Source organism: Trachurus trachurus (genome assembly GCF_905171665.1).
Source record: "Trachurus trachurus genome assembly, chromosome: 7".
NCBI classification, from domain to species: domain Eukaryota; kingdom Metazoa; phylum Chordata; class Actinopteri; order Carangiformes; family Carangidae; genus Trachurus; species Trachurus trachurus.
The window spans coordinates 24,975,105-24,992,393 of NC_139901.1; the positions used below are offsets into that span (position 1 = coordinate 24,975,105).

Here is a 17,289-nt window from a genome sequence, read left to right on the forward strand (position 1 = left end):
TAAACGCGGCTTTGCAAACCACCACCTGGTTTACTGAAACCGCTAGAGGATTTAGAAATAAGCTGTAACCTTTAAAACAACCTGTCCTTCCAACAGCTAATGGTGCCCTTTAAATAATACACAATTTGGTCTCGACTGGAATTGAGAGCTGAACAATGAGTCACCTTTTCATTTAACACAATTTGTCTAATTGTCTTTAATGTGCAGTAGAGTGAATACAGCAGGAACAGGTCATATTTCATTGTTGGCTGTGTGAGCAGACACATATTCCTGTCTGATTTTATTACAACAAATCTAAACTCATAAGCATCAGACCGATCCAATGCATCAGCTCATACACACACCTGGATGTTGTAGAGATTCATGCCCGACTGAAACCTCCTCTGAAAGACTCTAATATGACCATGGCATTTCCTCTACAGCAGAGCTGCTCCATTAGACATGAAGTTAAAAGGCTACATTCATTTAATGGTCGTATCAAAATGTAAAAAGTCAGCTTCAATTGAGCAGCAAAAATTAGACCTAGACTGAATGAGTCTTTGAAAAATGGTCGGCAGGCTAAAAAAAAAAAAAAAAAATCCTCTCATGGGTGTAAAAACATTGAAAAACATTGGATGAAAAATGGCACATTGACTGTGGCCAATGTGCAGTGAGATCACCAATTAAACAGTGTTTACTCTGCCGGTCAGACTGCTGTGATCTCCGTCTGCCCTGCAGGCTCGCTCCACGAGCAGCGGATCAATAACAGCAGTGATTGTATTGTGTTCAAGCACCGAGGCAGAGACGAGCCTCTTCTGAAACCAATTAGATGCTTTTTATCGACTCGTGGAGCAAATGTCCTGATGAAACAAGCTCTCTCGCAGCCACGCTGTTCTCCCCCGGTCCCTCCTGGTCCTGACAGGTATACGTAGAGCTGGTTGAGACAAAAACAGCCTCACTCTGCGTCTGAGCGCAGCTTCCTGGTGGGTGTGAAAGTCGGCTGTGACGGGGTCAGCCAGCAGAGCTCCGACTTAGTTTGTATTCGAGGCGACTGTGTCTCTGACGTGTGACGCTGTTTGAAGCTGGTGTTCATGGAGACACCTAGAGAGGAACAAATTTACTTTAAGGTTTCGGGTCGGTGGAGGTGATTCTGTGTTTAATGGAACCAAGAAAGCTGCACAAAAGTTAGAGAAACACCAGAACATCTTTGAAACTCAACCCTTCCTCTGTCCTCACTGCTACTTTCTGCCATCAATGCAAAGTGGTTATGCTGGAGCAGGTCAATGCTCACCAAAGCCTGCAGACAAATTGGAAACCCAGTAATGGCCTCATGCATTAGAAAAACTCAAGGTTTGGGAATGGATTAATTGATTTTTCTGTTGCACCGATGGTGGTGATGTAGTGTAGTCCATTTCGAAAAACATTTGTGTTGGGATTAGATTGAATAGAATGGTTAATTTTTAATTCTCTTTAGACATTGTGTCACAGTTTCTTGTGAGTTTCTCCTCACAGGCTTGTGTGTATGGGATCATAGAGGGGCCATACAAAGAATAGGAAAACATAAACAGGATTAATAAGTACATAAAATAATGTTGACATACTGTATATGAATGAGTAGAAATAATGCATTTGCACCATTGCTTTTGCTTTTCTCCTATTTCCCTAAGAGGAAAGCTAAAGCAAGATTCTTTAGTATTTATTTTCCCACTTTCATTTCCATATTTATTCTTGCTTTTATTTCCTCATCTAAGGTCTTTCTCTTTTATGGATGTGTTCTTTTTTATGGCACTGCTTTGACTCCATATGTGTGGTTTTGTAACAGCCTGTTTAGGAGGACAAACTATGACTTTAAGTGGTGCTGGTTAGCTGTCCTTTAGACGGTCAGAGTGAGTGATCCGTGCCCGCGAGCTCCTGGCCTGGATTCAGAGTCCTTTTTAAAACCAGAGGGACGACTGTGGCTGCTCTCTGGGTGACTGAAGGGGGGGTTTAATGAGAGGACAGGGGAAGGCAGAGATGGATGGGCCACACAAGCACAGACACAAACACACCAAGCTTACACTACTGTGTGTGTACTGTAATATTTGTATTATTTTCACCTGTGTTGTGCTGATGTCAGCTTTCTGCCAGCGAATGTATTCTCACTTTTAGACCTGAGCCTGTTGTGAAGAAAAAGAGGAACCACATTAGTTAAAGTTTACCTGACAGTTTGTCACACTCTTTGTGTTCTGCAGTGTCTGTGTGTGAGGATAAATGGCGGATTAAGATGTAGGGGGGGCTGAATGTGATGTTTATGTGGCAGGAAAATAAGAATTTGATCAACTCAGCTGCAGTTCAAGGACGTTTTCAAGGGTTCATATACTATCAAGTCCCAATGTTCATTATTTAGATTTTCATCATCTTCAGATTATTTGCTGTGCCTCACTAACAATCCACAATAAAGAAAAAATATTAATATTAATATTGATTAATAATTAATTTCTGTAAAAAATGTCTTACCCCTAAAAAAAAATCCCACATCAAAAATCTCACATTCAATGTTATTTTGGCAAAAAAAAATCCTCACAGTCATCAGATTCATTGATTTTCTTCTGGATAAATGCCGTAACAATGAATCTATTATTAAAATCGTTGGTGATGGATTGTTTTTGAATTGACTAGATGATTGATGGTCCAATCATTTTAGCCTTAATTGATGCACTTATATAACCCCACACCCCCAAACCCACATAGCATTATATAATGTCCCTTTTATCTCTAATGAAAAATAAATCTGCTGTTTAAACTCAGTGATTGGCATCACAAGCTGCATCTTAATAAAAACTGTGTAAAATAAGTATCTCAAATAAATCTCAAATAGCTGCATTAAAACACTTTTTTTTTTAACCATAAACGGTGAAGAAAACACACCAGGAAATGGCAGCAAACACAGTGGAGCCAGTCTGTTGCAGCTCTATTTCCCCCCACAGAGCCATTTATCAGTTAATCTCCAGTGGGACAGTAATGCAATGATGCATGCACTGTGAAAGCGCTATTATCCATCCAGCTCCGCAAATAGTTTCAATCCTCAGCTGGAGAGGCAGCGATCAGCATGTTGCTGCTCAGAGATACTGAGCTTTAAGTTGTCAGTTTAGTGTGAGGTATTAAAAAGCAAAAGAGATGTGTCATGATGCTCAAATCTGAGTGTGAGGCAATGTGGGTCAGCAACACTTATGACCAACAGAACTTATTCAAACAGAGAGGCACTCGTTTTGTTCCTTTCCTTTCCTTTCCTTTCCTTTCCTTTCCTTTCCTTTCCTTTCCTTTCCTAACATCCTCATATTAAATACTTACACATTACAAGATTATTTGAATGAAACATTGGTGTAAAACTGTATATTGGTGCATTACTCTGCAAGATTGGGATTGGGATTCCACATGCAGCATTACCCTGATTACTCTGCAGTTGTTACTGTTACTGACAGGCCTGCTCCTCCCCTGTCCTCCGCCTTGTTTACACCTACAGCTTCTGCATGAGAAACAGGCCGTCAGTTTTAACCTACAGACAGTTTCTGTGTGTGTGCAGAGGTGAGCACCATAGGATTAACTTGAGATTCATATTGAAGAGTCAGCCACACAGGGCCTGAGCTGTCACAATTTGTTCCTGAGGCAGCAGCTCCCATGTAGCATCACGATACTTTACCGAGACGTCAGCAACTAAATCCCGTCTGTTAGAGGTAAGGGGTTACGGCTCACCGCCCCACAGCGGACGACATGCACGCTTCTTATTCACTGGTTATCTTAGGAATCGTGTTTTGAACGGTCAGATCTTTAGGTTATCTAATGAGACACTTCAACATGACAGCCTGCAGCCACAGTCGGCTTTAGCTCCACTGGTTATTCTTCGCCTCCATCTCATATGGTTGACCACTCTGCACATCTGACATTGATTTATCGACCCTGTCTCTATTATCCATTACCTGCCACATGGTCTCAAAGGTGGTGCTGTGTTTAAGCAGAGATGGGTCCGACCATCACTCAAACGTCCCCCTCTGTCCCCTGCCTCCCACACGCGCTTACATCTCACTTAAGGAGTTATCGACATGGCTGCTTTAGTACAGTCGGGTTGGTTGGAGGTTGGACCCCGGGAAGGAGTTTGGAAATGTCACTCAGGAATAATTGATCTTTTTTTTTTTCTGCAACGGTTGCATTGCTCGTGATCAATACTTAGGTTGCAGCACAGGATGCATATTTTAGATCTTCAAAGATCAAAGTAGCATAACAGATTTATTCATGTGATCATGTATTACAGTCTGACTCAGTATCTCACAGTATTTTACATTTTATACTATGTCGCAGAACAACATCACATCAGCTTTTTGCCTGGAGCTCATTGGATGGTTTGTGTTCTCATGCACGTGCCACTCTTTCTAAAGACTTTCCCAGGCACCGCAGTGCAAGTTGATTCACTTCTCCCTGATGAACAATGCAAATTTTTCTGTATTTTCCTCTGCAGGGGAGCAACGTCATGGAGGACCAGGACTTGAGAGAGATCGGCATCACAGACCCGAGCCACAGAAAGAAGATCCTGCACGCAGCGCGTTCGTTACCTAAGGTGACAAACCATTGATTCATACTACAGTGTTTAATTCAGCGGAAAATAGGTTGCCTTTGATACAAGATCACAAAATGCACTCCTATACGATTCTGGAAATGTTGTACATTTTACTCCCTTATGTTTATCTGATAAAGATGATTCCAGATTTGTTTTAAAATGAATATCTAACATAAATTACTTCCACCTCGAGCAGCTACAACAACACAAGTCTTATGTAATTAGTTGCTCCAGCATTTACAATCTAATAATGTGACATATTAGTCACAGGGAGCATTTTTCAGTGAGTAGTTTTATTTTTAGCTTAGCCTGTGACAGCTCTGTACTTAATTGATTAGTTATTGGACATATATTATATAATTAGATATATAATTAATTAGATATTGATTTTGGATATTGGACTTCACTCGTACTGGAGTATTTTTTACATTTTCCCTTTCTGTACCTCATTAAGAGATGAAATAGCTTCTTCCACCATCACAGTTGTGGTGTAAATTTAGCCTCTAATGTGTTACTTCCTTTAATTAACATCCAACACTTGCACTATATCATTGTTGCCAGTTCCTTAAGTCAAACAGGAAAACTAACTGGTTATAAATGCAGCAAATGCAGTGCTACAGTTCTCAGAGCGTCGCTGAATGATTTCCTCCTCAGGTGAAGGCTCTGGGCTGTGACGGCAGCAGCTCCCTGTCCTCCTGGCTGGAGAACCTCGGGCTTCATGAGTACTTACCCAACTTCCTGGCCAGCGGCTACCGCACTCTGGACTGCGTCAAAAACCTGTGGGAACTGGAGATTGTCAACGTGAGTCTCAGTGGCATGCGGGGACTGTGAGGAGTATCAGAGGGTGAAATTAGTTTCTCAGTGTGTTCAAGAAAATTCAGGATAAGAAGCAAGTTTGACAGTTTACTTTAGCTGCACTTTGAGGAACCTGGACTCAAACTGGCTCCGTCTGGAGGAGCACAGTGGAAATAAGCCTTCGGGCTTTACTGTGTTTTCATCCTTGGTTTTTTAATGTATGTAACCGACTGCAGCACAGTGATTTATGTATTTAGCCATTAAAAATAATTCATTCACATACCCATCCATCCATGAAAATACAAGACTTTGGTTTTGAATATATAATGACAAAGAAATGAAAGAGGACTCAATTATTTGTTTGGAGATTTACACAAAAGAACAAGATTATTTATGGAAACAAAACAAACTGACTAAAATGAGATTCTTGAGTCAGAGCTCTTCCAAGGTGAATCTCATTTAAGGTTTAAAACTCGAGTAGCTCTGTGAAAGTTGTTGCAGTGTCTGTCTGGTTTGTATTGTTGTACCGCCGTCTCTCCATCACTGCTACACATTTTCTATCTTTTATCTTCCAGGTGTTAAAGATCACCCTACTAGGTCACAGGAAACGCATCATTGCGTCCTTAGCAGAGAGACCCTACGAGGAGCCTCCAGTCAAGCCTCCACGCTTGTCTCAGATCAGGGTGAGATACTCAAACACCTGACATTTGTGTCAGACTTGGCTCTGTTTAGTTTATGTCACCAATTTTCTAAATTGAATCACCAATTCCTCTCTAGTGCCAAGACCTGCCCGGATCCCAGACCTCGTCCCCCCTCAGTCAGATGGAGTCCTACACGGGACGCTCGATGGACCCGCTGCTGCCTGTCGGAGAGTCAGGGAGGAAAAAAGTGCCAAACACCGACTACGACGTTACCCAAAGATATCGAAGTGAACGACACAGAGCTCATGTATGTTCACAGGTTCATCGTGTGCAGGATTCTCCGTGTGGCGTAGTTATTGTATTATTCACCTGCCAGACATCTTTGATTAAAAACAATAATAATTTGAACGATGATCATTTTTTAGGAACGGTACGAAGAACGGCATAGAGAGCCTCGTCTGACCTTGCGGCCGCCCAGTCTGGCAGCGCCGTACGCTCCGGTCCAGAACTGGCATCACCAACCTGAGAAACTCATCTTTGAGTCCTGTGCTTACGAAGCCAATGTAAACCCACACTTCTCTCTCCTTCCTGAATGATGCTGTTGTCATAACAAAATATGCAGCAACACTGAGATTTTCTCTTTCCTCTCCCTGTGTAGTACCTCGGTTCCATGCTCATTAAGGATCTACGGGGTACCGAGTCCACGCAGGACGCTTGTTCCAAGATGCGGGTGCGCTGCAAAAGCTGTTTCTCCAGCTTTGATTAACAAAACTGTGACATTACACCGAATAATGAACCATTAATCTCTGTGTGTGCTGTTTCTTTCATCCTCCAGAGGTCCACAGAACAAATGAGAAAAGTCCCGACCATCGTCCTCTCCATCACATACAAGGGTGTGAAGTTCATCGATGCTGCCAATAAGGTTGGACACTGTCATGTCGTACATAATACATAATCCTGACCACAGTGCAAATAACACAACATTTAACGCAATAATATTTTAAGATGAATCAGTCAAGACTAGTACTGCATACAGGTTAATGCAAAGTGCTTTACAGATGTCAAGATATAAAGAAAAGGACAAATCAAGTAAGAAAGATGATGATGATGATGAGATACAACAAAAACAGATTTAACAAGAAACTATAATAACTTCAGCAAACAAAAAAAACCAAAATATATAATAAAAGTCCATATAAAATGATAAAACAACAGATAAACAATAAGAAAGAGAACGTAAAAAGGGATAAATATATAATTTAGGACATAAAAAATAAAACGACTAATGACTAAAAACACTATTTAATTCAAAGCTAGATACATTTTAAGGTTTCATTTTAAAATTTCAACACTAAGGAGCCAGCTGCTCGCCAGGTCCACAGGGAGCTCATGTTTGTGAAAGTGTCACACAGTCAGAAATCATTTTTTGATGCACAATAACATCAGGCAAAGAGAGACTGTCATTGAACACATCAGACTCATCCATGTCGGTGTCTCTCAACAGGAAGAGAGGCCGCTTTCCCCTTATTCATTTGACATTAATAAAAAAAAGACTTTGAGAGGTTGCCTTGGAAGCTCAGCCCGCTTTCCTTTTTATACGGCTGCACTTTCCTGTGAAACTCGATTTATGCCTCTTTACTGGCTGCTTCCTGTCAGCTCATATTTCCATGATGCATTGTTGCTTCCAGTCGTGTGTGTGTGTGTGTATGTGTGACAAAGCTAAAGAATCTCTTCCCGTGTTGTGATGAAGCGATCATTTTCAGTCCTGTGTGGTCCGGTCACTGAGCCGTACGCTTGCCTTGTCTTCTTCTCTCTCCTCGGTGCAGAACATCATCGCGGAGCACGAGATCCGAAACATCTCCTGCGCAGCCCAGGACCCGGAGGACCTGTGCACGTTCGCCTACATCACCAAGGACCTGCTGACCAGCCACCACTACTGCCACGTGTTCAGCACAGTGGACGTGGTAAGGATGACCTTACTGTCAGCTGCCAGCTCGCTCTGACACGATGTGATGATAATGATAATGATGATGAGTTTTAACACAAACGAGGTGCGAGGAGAACTTCCGGAGAGCGTTGAAAACTTTCCTCCTCCATTTGGATTCCGCCGGCATCGTCTCCTGTACTTACACTGAGCAGATGTGACGGGCCGCACAGTCAACACCGTTATCTCCAGACTGCCCTATCTCTTCAAGGTGTCACGCATCAGTTGGGGCTGATTGCCTCCGCGTAGACACGCAGCGTCTCAGGCCATGATAACGAGACCTCACTTATCTGCTGTGTCCCCCCCCTAGAGATCCGATGATTATCCTGCTAATCTGCTTCATAATGCAGCTGGGGTCATTCAAAGACAGCGCTCAGTGCAACAACAGTTTCCTCTGGGTCGCTGTAGTTCTGTAAGTTCTCCGCTGCGGGTTGAAACAAAGCAGACTGATAACTATCAAAAGGCCGGAACTGGAGATTTGAAACTGTATCCACTGCGCTGCCGTCACAGAGAGTTGATGTCACCCGTGACATATTGGCGTCATTGCAGATTCCTGATATGCAGGATGTGCAGATGATTACAGAGCTCTGTTTTCAGAGCCTGTAGTAATGATGGTTTTTAAAGGGATAGTTCAACATTTTGGCAAATTGGCCCACTGCAATAATCGTTACCTTTAATTGTCGGTGCAAGCTATTTTTTTAAAGTATATTTTTGGGGCTTTTTGCCTTTATTTGATAGCACATTTTATAGATAGACAGGAAAGGGGGAGGCAGAGAGAGGGGGAATGGACTGTAGCCTCTACATGGGGTGGCCGCTTTACCCACTGCGCCACGCACCGCCCTGGTGCAAGCTATTTTTAGAATGGCGCTATGAGATAATAACGGGACGTTACGAGACGGAGTTGTTTTCGAGGTAAATTCATGCAAAACCGCTGATGTGTGTTCCCGTCAGGGACAGTTTTTCGCCAAGCAGTCTCTGCATTCGCCTCGAAAACAACTCTGTCTCATAACATTCTGTTATTATCTCACAGCGTGGTGAATGTGCAGGTCACAACTTGTCCACCAGAGCGTTTTGGAGTTGTTGGATTGTGTATTTGATGAGTTTGATGAGGGAAACCAAGAAATCCCATGAGCCTCCGTAGCGTAGCTCTGAGCAGCTCGCAGCTCTGCTCCGCTGTTCTAAAAATAGCTTGCACCGACAATTAAAGGTAACGAACCTACTCCTAAAACTATAGGGATTATGGCAATGGGCCAATTTTCCAAAATGTTGAACTATCCCTTTAACTTTCTGAGTCACGTAGCATAAAGTTTGAATCCTCTGTCTTTAGTCCATGGTGTTTGTTCCTATTAGGAAACTGTCGTGAAAATAACAAAAGAATGCAGCAGCAGATTTAATACTAAGCTACAGCGGATGAATCCAGTTCAGGTACTGAGGGGAACAATACTCCACTGAGATTACTGCCACCTCTCCGTGTTATGCAAGGCTGTTTTTGAAGAAGTTTTAGGGGAAAGAAACTTCTCTCCGATTCTTTTTTGGTGTCTCACTACAAACTGAGTGCAGTGTTGTTCTCCTGACACATACAACAAAACTGTGAGAATCAAAGTCCAGAATATTAATGAGCTCTTACCTACTCTTCCTCTTTCTGTACAGAATTTGACCTATGAGATTATACTGACCCTGGGCCAGGCTTTCGAGGTGGCCTATCAGCTGGCTCTGCAGGCCCAAAGGACCAAACAGCACCAGAACCTCCCAGTGGGACCTGGTTCGGAGCTCACAGAGGGCAAGTCCGGCCGACCCGTACCAAAACCGAGAGGCAGCGTGCGGAAGTCAGCGGTGAGTCGGACAGCGAACACGCTGCAGCACAACATGCTATATTTACACTGCACAACAGGAAGCTGGTTGTTGTTGTTATTTGCCTGCTGGTTTGGCGTGTGGAGCTGCAGCAGAAACACACAACTACAGTGTTTTTAAAGTGATCCACTCTGAATTTGGATGCAATTTGCAAGATTCAGGCGCTGAGTCATAACTCTGAACATACAAATAGGATGCACATATTTTTAGATTCATGGGGATGAACAATTTCCAACAAAGTAATCCGGTGTTTGTTTTATCTAAATCTATGGGCACAAAGGAGGGAATACAAATAGGATTTGCTAATAGCTAAGTCAGCACGATGTGAATAATACCATTTACAAAAATATATACAGATACAGGCTAAAAAGAGAGATAGCTGTACTCCACAGCTTCCGAAGGGGTGTGTTGTGTGACATGGTGCAGTTGTCTCAGTTGATGACACCTGCTGTGTCCACTGGTGTAAATCCAAACTCCGGCGACACCTGTAATGTAACAACTTTACAGTGAGACCAGTGTTTTCTGGTTCATGCCAAAACAAAGCACACTGCTCATCATACCTCACAACCTTTTCCCCTCTTCATGCACCTTAGAGACAATGAAGGTGAAGTTATGCCAGAAAAACTTAAACACATCATATATCACAGAGTAAAAGTGCAATAACTGTGTTTTCATTAAAGCACATATTTAACTTTTTTTGGTTTCAAAATGTCAAAGCACATTAGACAAGCAGAGCATTTGTATCAGTCTGCAGTGTTTCACATCATTGTGATCACAGTGCTGATGTTCATCTGGCCATTAGCATTAAACCATTAAGAGGCGAGCGCCTGCTGAATATAAATGAGGGAACTACACCTCGGGGACCGGTCGCACGTGTCCGTCTGCAGCTTAATGAACTCAGCACAATCTCACAAGAGCTGGATGTTCACTGTCACGTCTGCATTAAGCGTCTTCCTTTTGTTTCCCCCCCTCACCTTTTTGATGTGTACATTATCAGCCTTTGTTTAATCTGTTGTAGTTTTGCTGAGCACAGACACAGACGCCCCTTTTCCCTGCTTCACGCTCAACAACATCTCAACAGATCGGGCTCCTCCCGTCTCACACTGCTCACAATCTGTGTCGATTTTTTTCTCCCTTTTCTCTTTCTCTCTCTACTCCGCCTCCTGTCTGTTTTGTTTGTGCTCTTCCCTGTTGTGTTTTGTTTTGTCTGTTTTGTTTTTTTTTGTCTCTCGCTCTCTGTGTCTGACTCTCCTCCTCTCTGCTCCTGGCGGTGTTTATCTCTCCCAGGACTCTCCTCCTCTTGACAGTCGTTGCTGTTACTGTTACACCTGCACCACCCACCGTCCCTCCTTGCTCCCGCTGCACCCTGCCAGCCCTGCTGCCCAGGTGCTGCCTCCTTCTCATCCTGTCACATCTCCATCCTCTCACACTCAGCTCCCTTTCTCCCTCCCTCTCTCTGCCTGCCTGTGTGTTGTTTCCCCTCCCGCTGCCTTGAAATCCCCCATAATCCTCTGTATGTCTTTAACGCAATGTTCTGTGGGAATTTATTTTGCCGTTAATATTTGTTTGACTGTTGTGTGAAAATATATACACACAAGCTACAGTACACTAAGTGTGCTGATAAATGCTTTGGATGTTACTTTGACTTGGGGGCCCTCTAATGACAGTTTGGTAGTAAGACAAAAATACGCAGTAAGGCTCTTCCTGTTCCTGGTTTTTATGGAGCTGTAGAGAGAGTTACTGCAACATCCTAAAAATGTTATACACACACTTAGAAATCTAAATACCCCGAAACACCAGCTGACAGATGGTACTCGATAATAAATTAAATTCTTTTTACAAGGACTTAATTTGAACATATAAAGTGAGCAGGCTCTTATCTGCTGATGAGGAGCATGTGATGCAGCTGAGAGCTCCAGAACAAGATATAAAATGGACTTTGGGTTCTGACTGTGACAGAGAATGAATTCTAACTAGATTTTATGTGAGAATGTTTTAAATACCAACTAATTAAACTGAATGAATGTATAATAACAAATGTGATTTGAACTGTGTTGAAGTGAACTACTAAACAACCCAACACACTTACCACAGTGTCATTGTATGCAGCTGTAAGCGTTTAGCAATGTGCAGTATTTGTCACTCATGGAGACACTTAAAGGGATAGTTCAACATTTTTGGCAAACTGGCCCATTGCCATAACCCCTATAGTCATAGCAGTAGGTTCGTTACCTTTAATTGTCGGTGCAAGCTATTTTTAGAATGGCGGAGCAGAGCCGCGAGCTGCTCAGAGCTATGCTACGGAGGCTCATTATGGGATTTCTTGGTTTCCCTAATCAAACTCATCAAATACACAATCCAACAACTCCAAAACGCTCTGGTGGACAAGTTGTGACCTGCACATTCACCACGCTATGAGATAATAACAGAATGTTATGAGATGGAGTTGTTTTAGAGGTAAATTCATGCAAAACCACTGATACGCATTCCTGCTGAGGGCAGTTTTGCCCTGAAAACAACTCGTTCCGTTATTATCTCATAGCGTGGTGAATGTGCAGGTCACAACTTGTCCACCAGAGCGTTTTGGAGTTGTTGAATTGTGTATTTGATGAGTTTGATGAGGGAAACCAAGAAATCCCATGAGCCTCCGTAGTGTAGCTCTGAGCAGCTCGCGGCTCTGCTCCGCTGCATCGACAATTAAAGGTAACGTAAACATACCTACTATGTACCTACTGCTACTGTACATGTATGACTATAGGGATTAAGGCAATGGGCCAATTTGCAAAAATGTTGAACTATCCCTTTAATATCATTATTTACACTGGGAGCTGCTTATAATTGCACCGTGTGATCAGAAATGTATTGTAAATGTTTATAAATTGCCAATAATTGCTATTTGTCCTTGCAGGGGGACATGGTGGACCAGGAGGGGGACGCTCAGTCTCAGAGCAGCGCCACATGGCTCATGGACCCCAAGGAATCCAAACGCACTATAAGCACTAAGTATGAGACCACCATATTCTGAGCGGACCCCCCGCCGCCTCCTCCTCCTCCTCCTCCTCCACCTCCTTCTGACTTCCTCTACCTGGGCCTGGTCTCACCCCCCCCCCCCTCCCCCCTCTGTGTGCCTTTCACTGTGATTTCTGCCTCTCACTCTCTCACTCTTCGCTCTCTCTGGGCTGGACCCCCGCCCTCCCCCCAGCTCCCCACAGCAGTCACTCGTGTCCTGCTTTTACAACAGCAACAACAACAGCAACAACGCTACAACAACAACACACTGCTAGTGCACCCCTCCTCGCTCTTTATCTCCTCCCGCTCCTCTTCCTCTTCTTGCCGGTATCACTCACACAACCAGCCCTGCCGCTCACCTTCACTGATACGCTCCTTTCTGTTTACCTTGTATGCTTCCTGAACTCCGTGCACAATACTCCCCCCACCCCCGCCCCCCCAGTCAACATCCTGGTACTTACTCTCGGTGATAAGCTCTGTTTCTCTTTTTTTTTTTTTCTTGGTGCTTTCCCCGCTCTATTAGGCGATGGCCGCTCTGAGGCTTTTCACTCTGATCTTTCAACTCGTGACTCCTCCGAGTGCTGAGAAAATCTGATTTACCACGCGGCCCCCCCCGAGAGTGAGCCGCTGCACACATCCTTGTACCTGGATGGACATGTTTCCTGAGGAAACTGAGAAAACTGCTCCTGTAATTCTATGCATCAGGTGGACTTTAGTTTGTGTTCAGTGGGATGGATGCAGGTTGTGGTGTCGTGGAGGTTACGCAGGATTAACTGAGGGGGGGGAAGATTTCTCACTTTGTCAGCGTCTGCTCAAAGCCAAAGGAGGCTAAAGATCCTAGCACTGTGATGAGGTCCTTTAGGAGCTAATGAAGTAAGCATTTTAGAGGATTTCCTAGTGGGGAGAACTGGGAACAAATTTTAAAAAAATAGGGTGCAGGGGCTGATATGGACCTGCATGTTAGTGGTCCTCGCTGCTCCGGAAAATACAGTCTGAACTGTGAGAAGACTGGCATGTGCTCCCTCGTGTCTCAATCAGAGCACCAGGATTTATTCTGGAGTGAACTAACTATATAACTAAGCACTTTTTACCAAATCCCGTGAGTGTGTAAGAATAAGTGCATCTTCCTCTTGTCTTGTCTTGTCTTTTATTTCCTCTTTTCAAAACAAATGCCTTCATCTGTTCATCCTGTCAGCATTGCCTTTTGTTTTGCCTACCACACTGTGTTAATATTTCACTATCGCTAGTGAAAAGAGTTAATCATTGTAAAAGGTGTGTGTGTGTGGGGGGGGAGTAATCCGTCACCATTGTGCTGTTTGTGTCCATTTGTCCAGTGTTATTTTTACTTTATTTTAACCTCCCTGCTTTGTGTGCGTGTGTCTGTGTCCCTTCCTTATAGCTGAACACTGTGGCCACTCCCAGCCAATAAGAAAGGACACGAATGAGCCCTGTTGCATGGTGGGTAGGATGGGCTTTTTTTTATTTTAATCATTATTGGAGAAGTGACCCACTTCCCATGCAGCCACCAGTTGGATCGGGCTCACAGCTCACCACAGTAACACACGGGCCCGGAGACAAAGAGACGCATCGGTTCATCTGACCTCACCGACTTCATCTCACACACACACACACAAACTCACACACACTTCTGTTTAGCCCTCTGTCCAGAAAGAAAATAATGCTCGTGCCATCCAGATGTTCTTGTTATGCTGTCTGCATTTCCTGAGAAATGAATGGTTGGCTCCACACACAGAGCTCGTGTTTACTCTTTCAGGGGATGTACAGTACCTGCAAGTTTCAATGCAGAACTTGTAGTTAAAGTGGAAGTGGCTGAAATGAGGAACAATTTTTTTTTGTTTGTTTTGTTATGATACAATGGTACAAACTGTCAGTTAGAGACCTCACACTGTAGGTACACAGTCCTTTCTGGATGATTTGTCCTGTATCCAAACATTGTAGCGTCTCTTGATGACCATCAGCTTCTCATCCACAGTGTACACACACACGTATAGCTGTGATAAATGATGTCATCTTGCACAGGAGAAAATCTCTAACAAAAATTAAAGGGCAGAGGAACTGACACTACAAAGACTGTTTTATCGTGGTGTTAACAGAAGATTGCTTTTATTTGATTTGAAAGTTTTCTCTCTCTCTCTCTCTTTTTTTTTTATGTTTTAAACGTTTTATGGGACAGTGACGTGTCCTAAAGCAGGAACTGGATCAGGTGTGGTTTACTGCACCTCACACTCTCCCTCTCCTTCCCTGCTTCTTTGTTCAGTTAATCTAGACAAGATTATTCACCAAACCTGCCATGCAGGCTGGTACTTCTTTAGATTTATAGCTGCAGAACAGAACAATAGGGTGCAGCATGTCTCTCCTAGCTAACTCCCAGTATGTTGACTGTTAATGGTACTTTTTTTGGTCAGCTGATGTGTATTTGGGTACGTAGTTAGGTCGTTTTGATTTAACTGTTGTATATGTGGTACGTTGTCAGGCCAGTACTGTAACTCTATGGTACACTGTCTTCAGCTCGCTGATATCGGCACCTTCAGCCATCGGCCTGGTCCTGTTCTGCTTTTGCACATTGCTGAGGATCAGGAGAGATATTCTGGGACTAATCTGATGACAACAATGATGAGAATGATATTGTACATGAATTTAGCGGTCTGTATTTTGATACTTGAATGATTTTTGCTTTTATAGATAACTATATATATATATATATATCTATATATATGGTATATATATATGTATATGTATGTATGTACGTATAATTTTTGACGTTTGTCAAAAGAGAGAAAAGGACTATGTCTTATAAAGTTTTAACATATCGTGAATAAATACCCTGTGATTAAAAAAAAAAAAAGTTTGAGAAAACAACGACTCAGAAGAGGGACCTCACTTCAGAAAAAAAAGATTGTAAATAATCTTGGGCTTCCAGTCTTTTTTATGATTATTTTTCATAATTGTACAACTAATAAATGGCGCAATTAGAAATGACGACTCTTGTCTCTTCATTCATCTTGTTTGATGTCATAATGCAACCCCCCCCCCCTCCCCGTCTCTGCCAGAATTGCCTGTCACATTTTGACACCCAGCAGATCTACTGCAGGTATCACAGTCGAGCTGCCACTGTGTTTTGACGCCGTCAGAGTGGCTCCATTTGTCAGAGGGCAGTCAAGGTCAGCGGATGTGCCAGGATGAAATATTTGGTGTCCGCCCTTCACGTCCATTTTTTAAAGCATTTCTCTGCCAAAGGGTGGACAGCTACTTCTCAGAGCCAGTGCAGGTGTAATGTCCTAACAGGAGATAAGAGCACAGAGGACCCAGGTACACAGTCAAACATCATCATAGCTTCTCCTGTCAGTCCAGTCTTTTATATACAGTCTATGGTCCAAACATCCAGATGCTGCAGTGACACCAACACTTTAACACAAAAAATCTGCTCCTGCATTAAAAACCCACTGATTACCATTATCTTATAGTTAAAGGTTTTATCCTGTGAAGACCTTTCATACTGCTGTGACATTAAAAACTTAAGTTAAACCAAAACTTTGTGTTGAAACAAGAGATTTAGTCAAATATTTTAGGCATTTTTCTTTCAAACTGCCTCAGCTCCAGATTGACATTAATTTTCATTCTTGTCAAAAGGGAAATGAGTCAACAGATGAAAATGACCGCAGCTGAAATTTAAATGCCAACTTCTGTGAAATATGTCAGCGATAACAACTCATCTAATTGCAAAACAATTCTGAAGTTTGTGAATATAAATGGATGTTAAAAGCTTATCTATTTTCTATGGAAATCTCCAATCAAGAATTAATATTTAGAAATACGTTTTGTTTCTGCTGGTATCTCATTTTAGAGCTTTGGATTTCAGCACAAAGTTATAAAAAATAATTATGTACGTTTGGCATCTAATTCTTCTTTATCTAATTTATTTTAAGATATTTCTAACGCTTTTTATAGTAAAACAGTCAAATGGGGCCATTAAGATCTAAAATAGCTTATTGCTATAGTTTATGCATCACTAATGACAATAGTAAAGTAAGGTCTGGGTGGTAATGAAATCACATTTGAATCCTGTAAAACTGTGGATGTGTCACATCTTTAACAATGATACGACTGCTGCTGAAATGGAAATATCTGCTTTTTTGAAATTTGACAAAACATTTAAAAAAAACACACATCCTAACAGAAAAGCAGGTCAGATGATGATAGTTTGTGTGTGATATGTAAATAATCAATCTACACATCTGCTCATTTTCATAGATATGCAACTGACGTCACAGATGTATGCTGTTGTTCCTGGAAAACAAATTGTCATGTTGCATACTGATTGTGAGTCTGATACCGGCAGACAAACCTGCTTTGTTCAAAAAACCCCAGCGTGTATCACTGAATGGCGCTGAGGGTTCAAAGCACCCAGCCTGCACACC

At 42.6% G+C, this 17,289-nt stretch overlaps 1 protein-coding gene across 3 annotated transcripts in view; it reads left to right on the top strand.

Annotated features, from left to right (window-relative positions):
• Positions 1-15,830, top strand: part of LOC310988740 (ankyrin repeat and SAM domain-containing protein 1A) — a gene marked incomplete at its 3' end in the record, with an annotated part of 67,968 nt that extends 52,138 nt beyond the window's left edge. For 2 of the 3 annotated variants that reach the window (XM_083975438.1, XM_083975440.1), the window contains 10 exons: positions 4,472-4,570; positions 5,225-5,371; positions 5,941-6,048; positions 6,143-6,313; positions 6,432-6,569; positions 6,665-6,736; positions 6,842-6,928; positions 7,833-7,970; positions 9,641-9,823; positions 12,750-12,866. In XM_083975438.1, coding sequence (XP_083831564.1) covers positions 4,472-4,570; positions 5,225-5,371; positions 5,941-6,048; positions 6,143-6,313; positions 6,432-6,569; positions 6,665-6,736; positions 6,842-6,928; positions 7,833-7,970; positions 9,641-9,823; positions 12,750-12,866 — 1,260 coding nt within the window. Of the gene's footprint in view, positions 1-4,471; positions 4,571-5,224; positions 5,372-5,940; positions 6,049-6,142; positions 6,314-6,431; positions 6,570-6,664; positions 6,737-6,841; positions 6,929-7,832; positions 7,971-9,640; positions 9,824-12,749; positions 12,867-14,249 lie in introns of those variants that run through there. The other variant, XM_083975439.1, reaches the window with a different exon arrangement.
• Between the last annotated feature and the right edge of the window lie 1,459 nt (positions 15,831-17,289).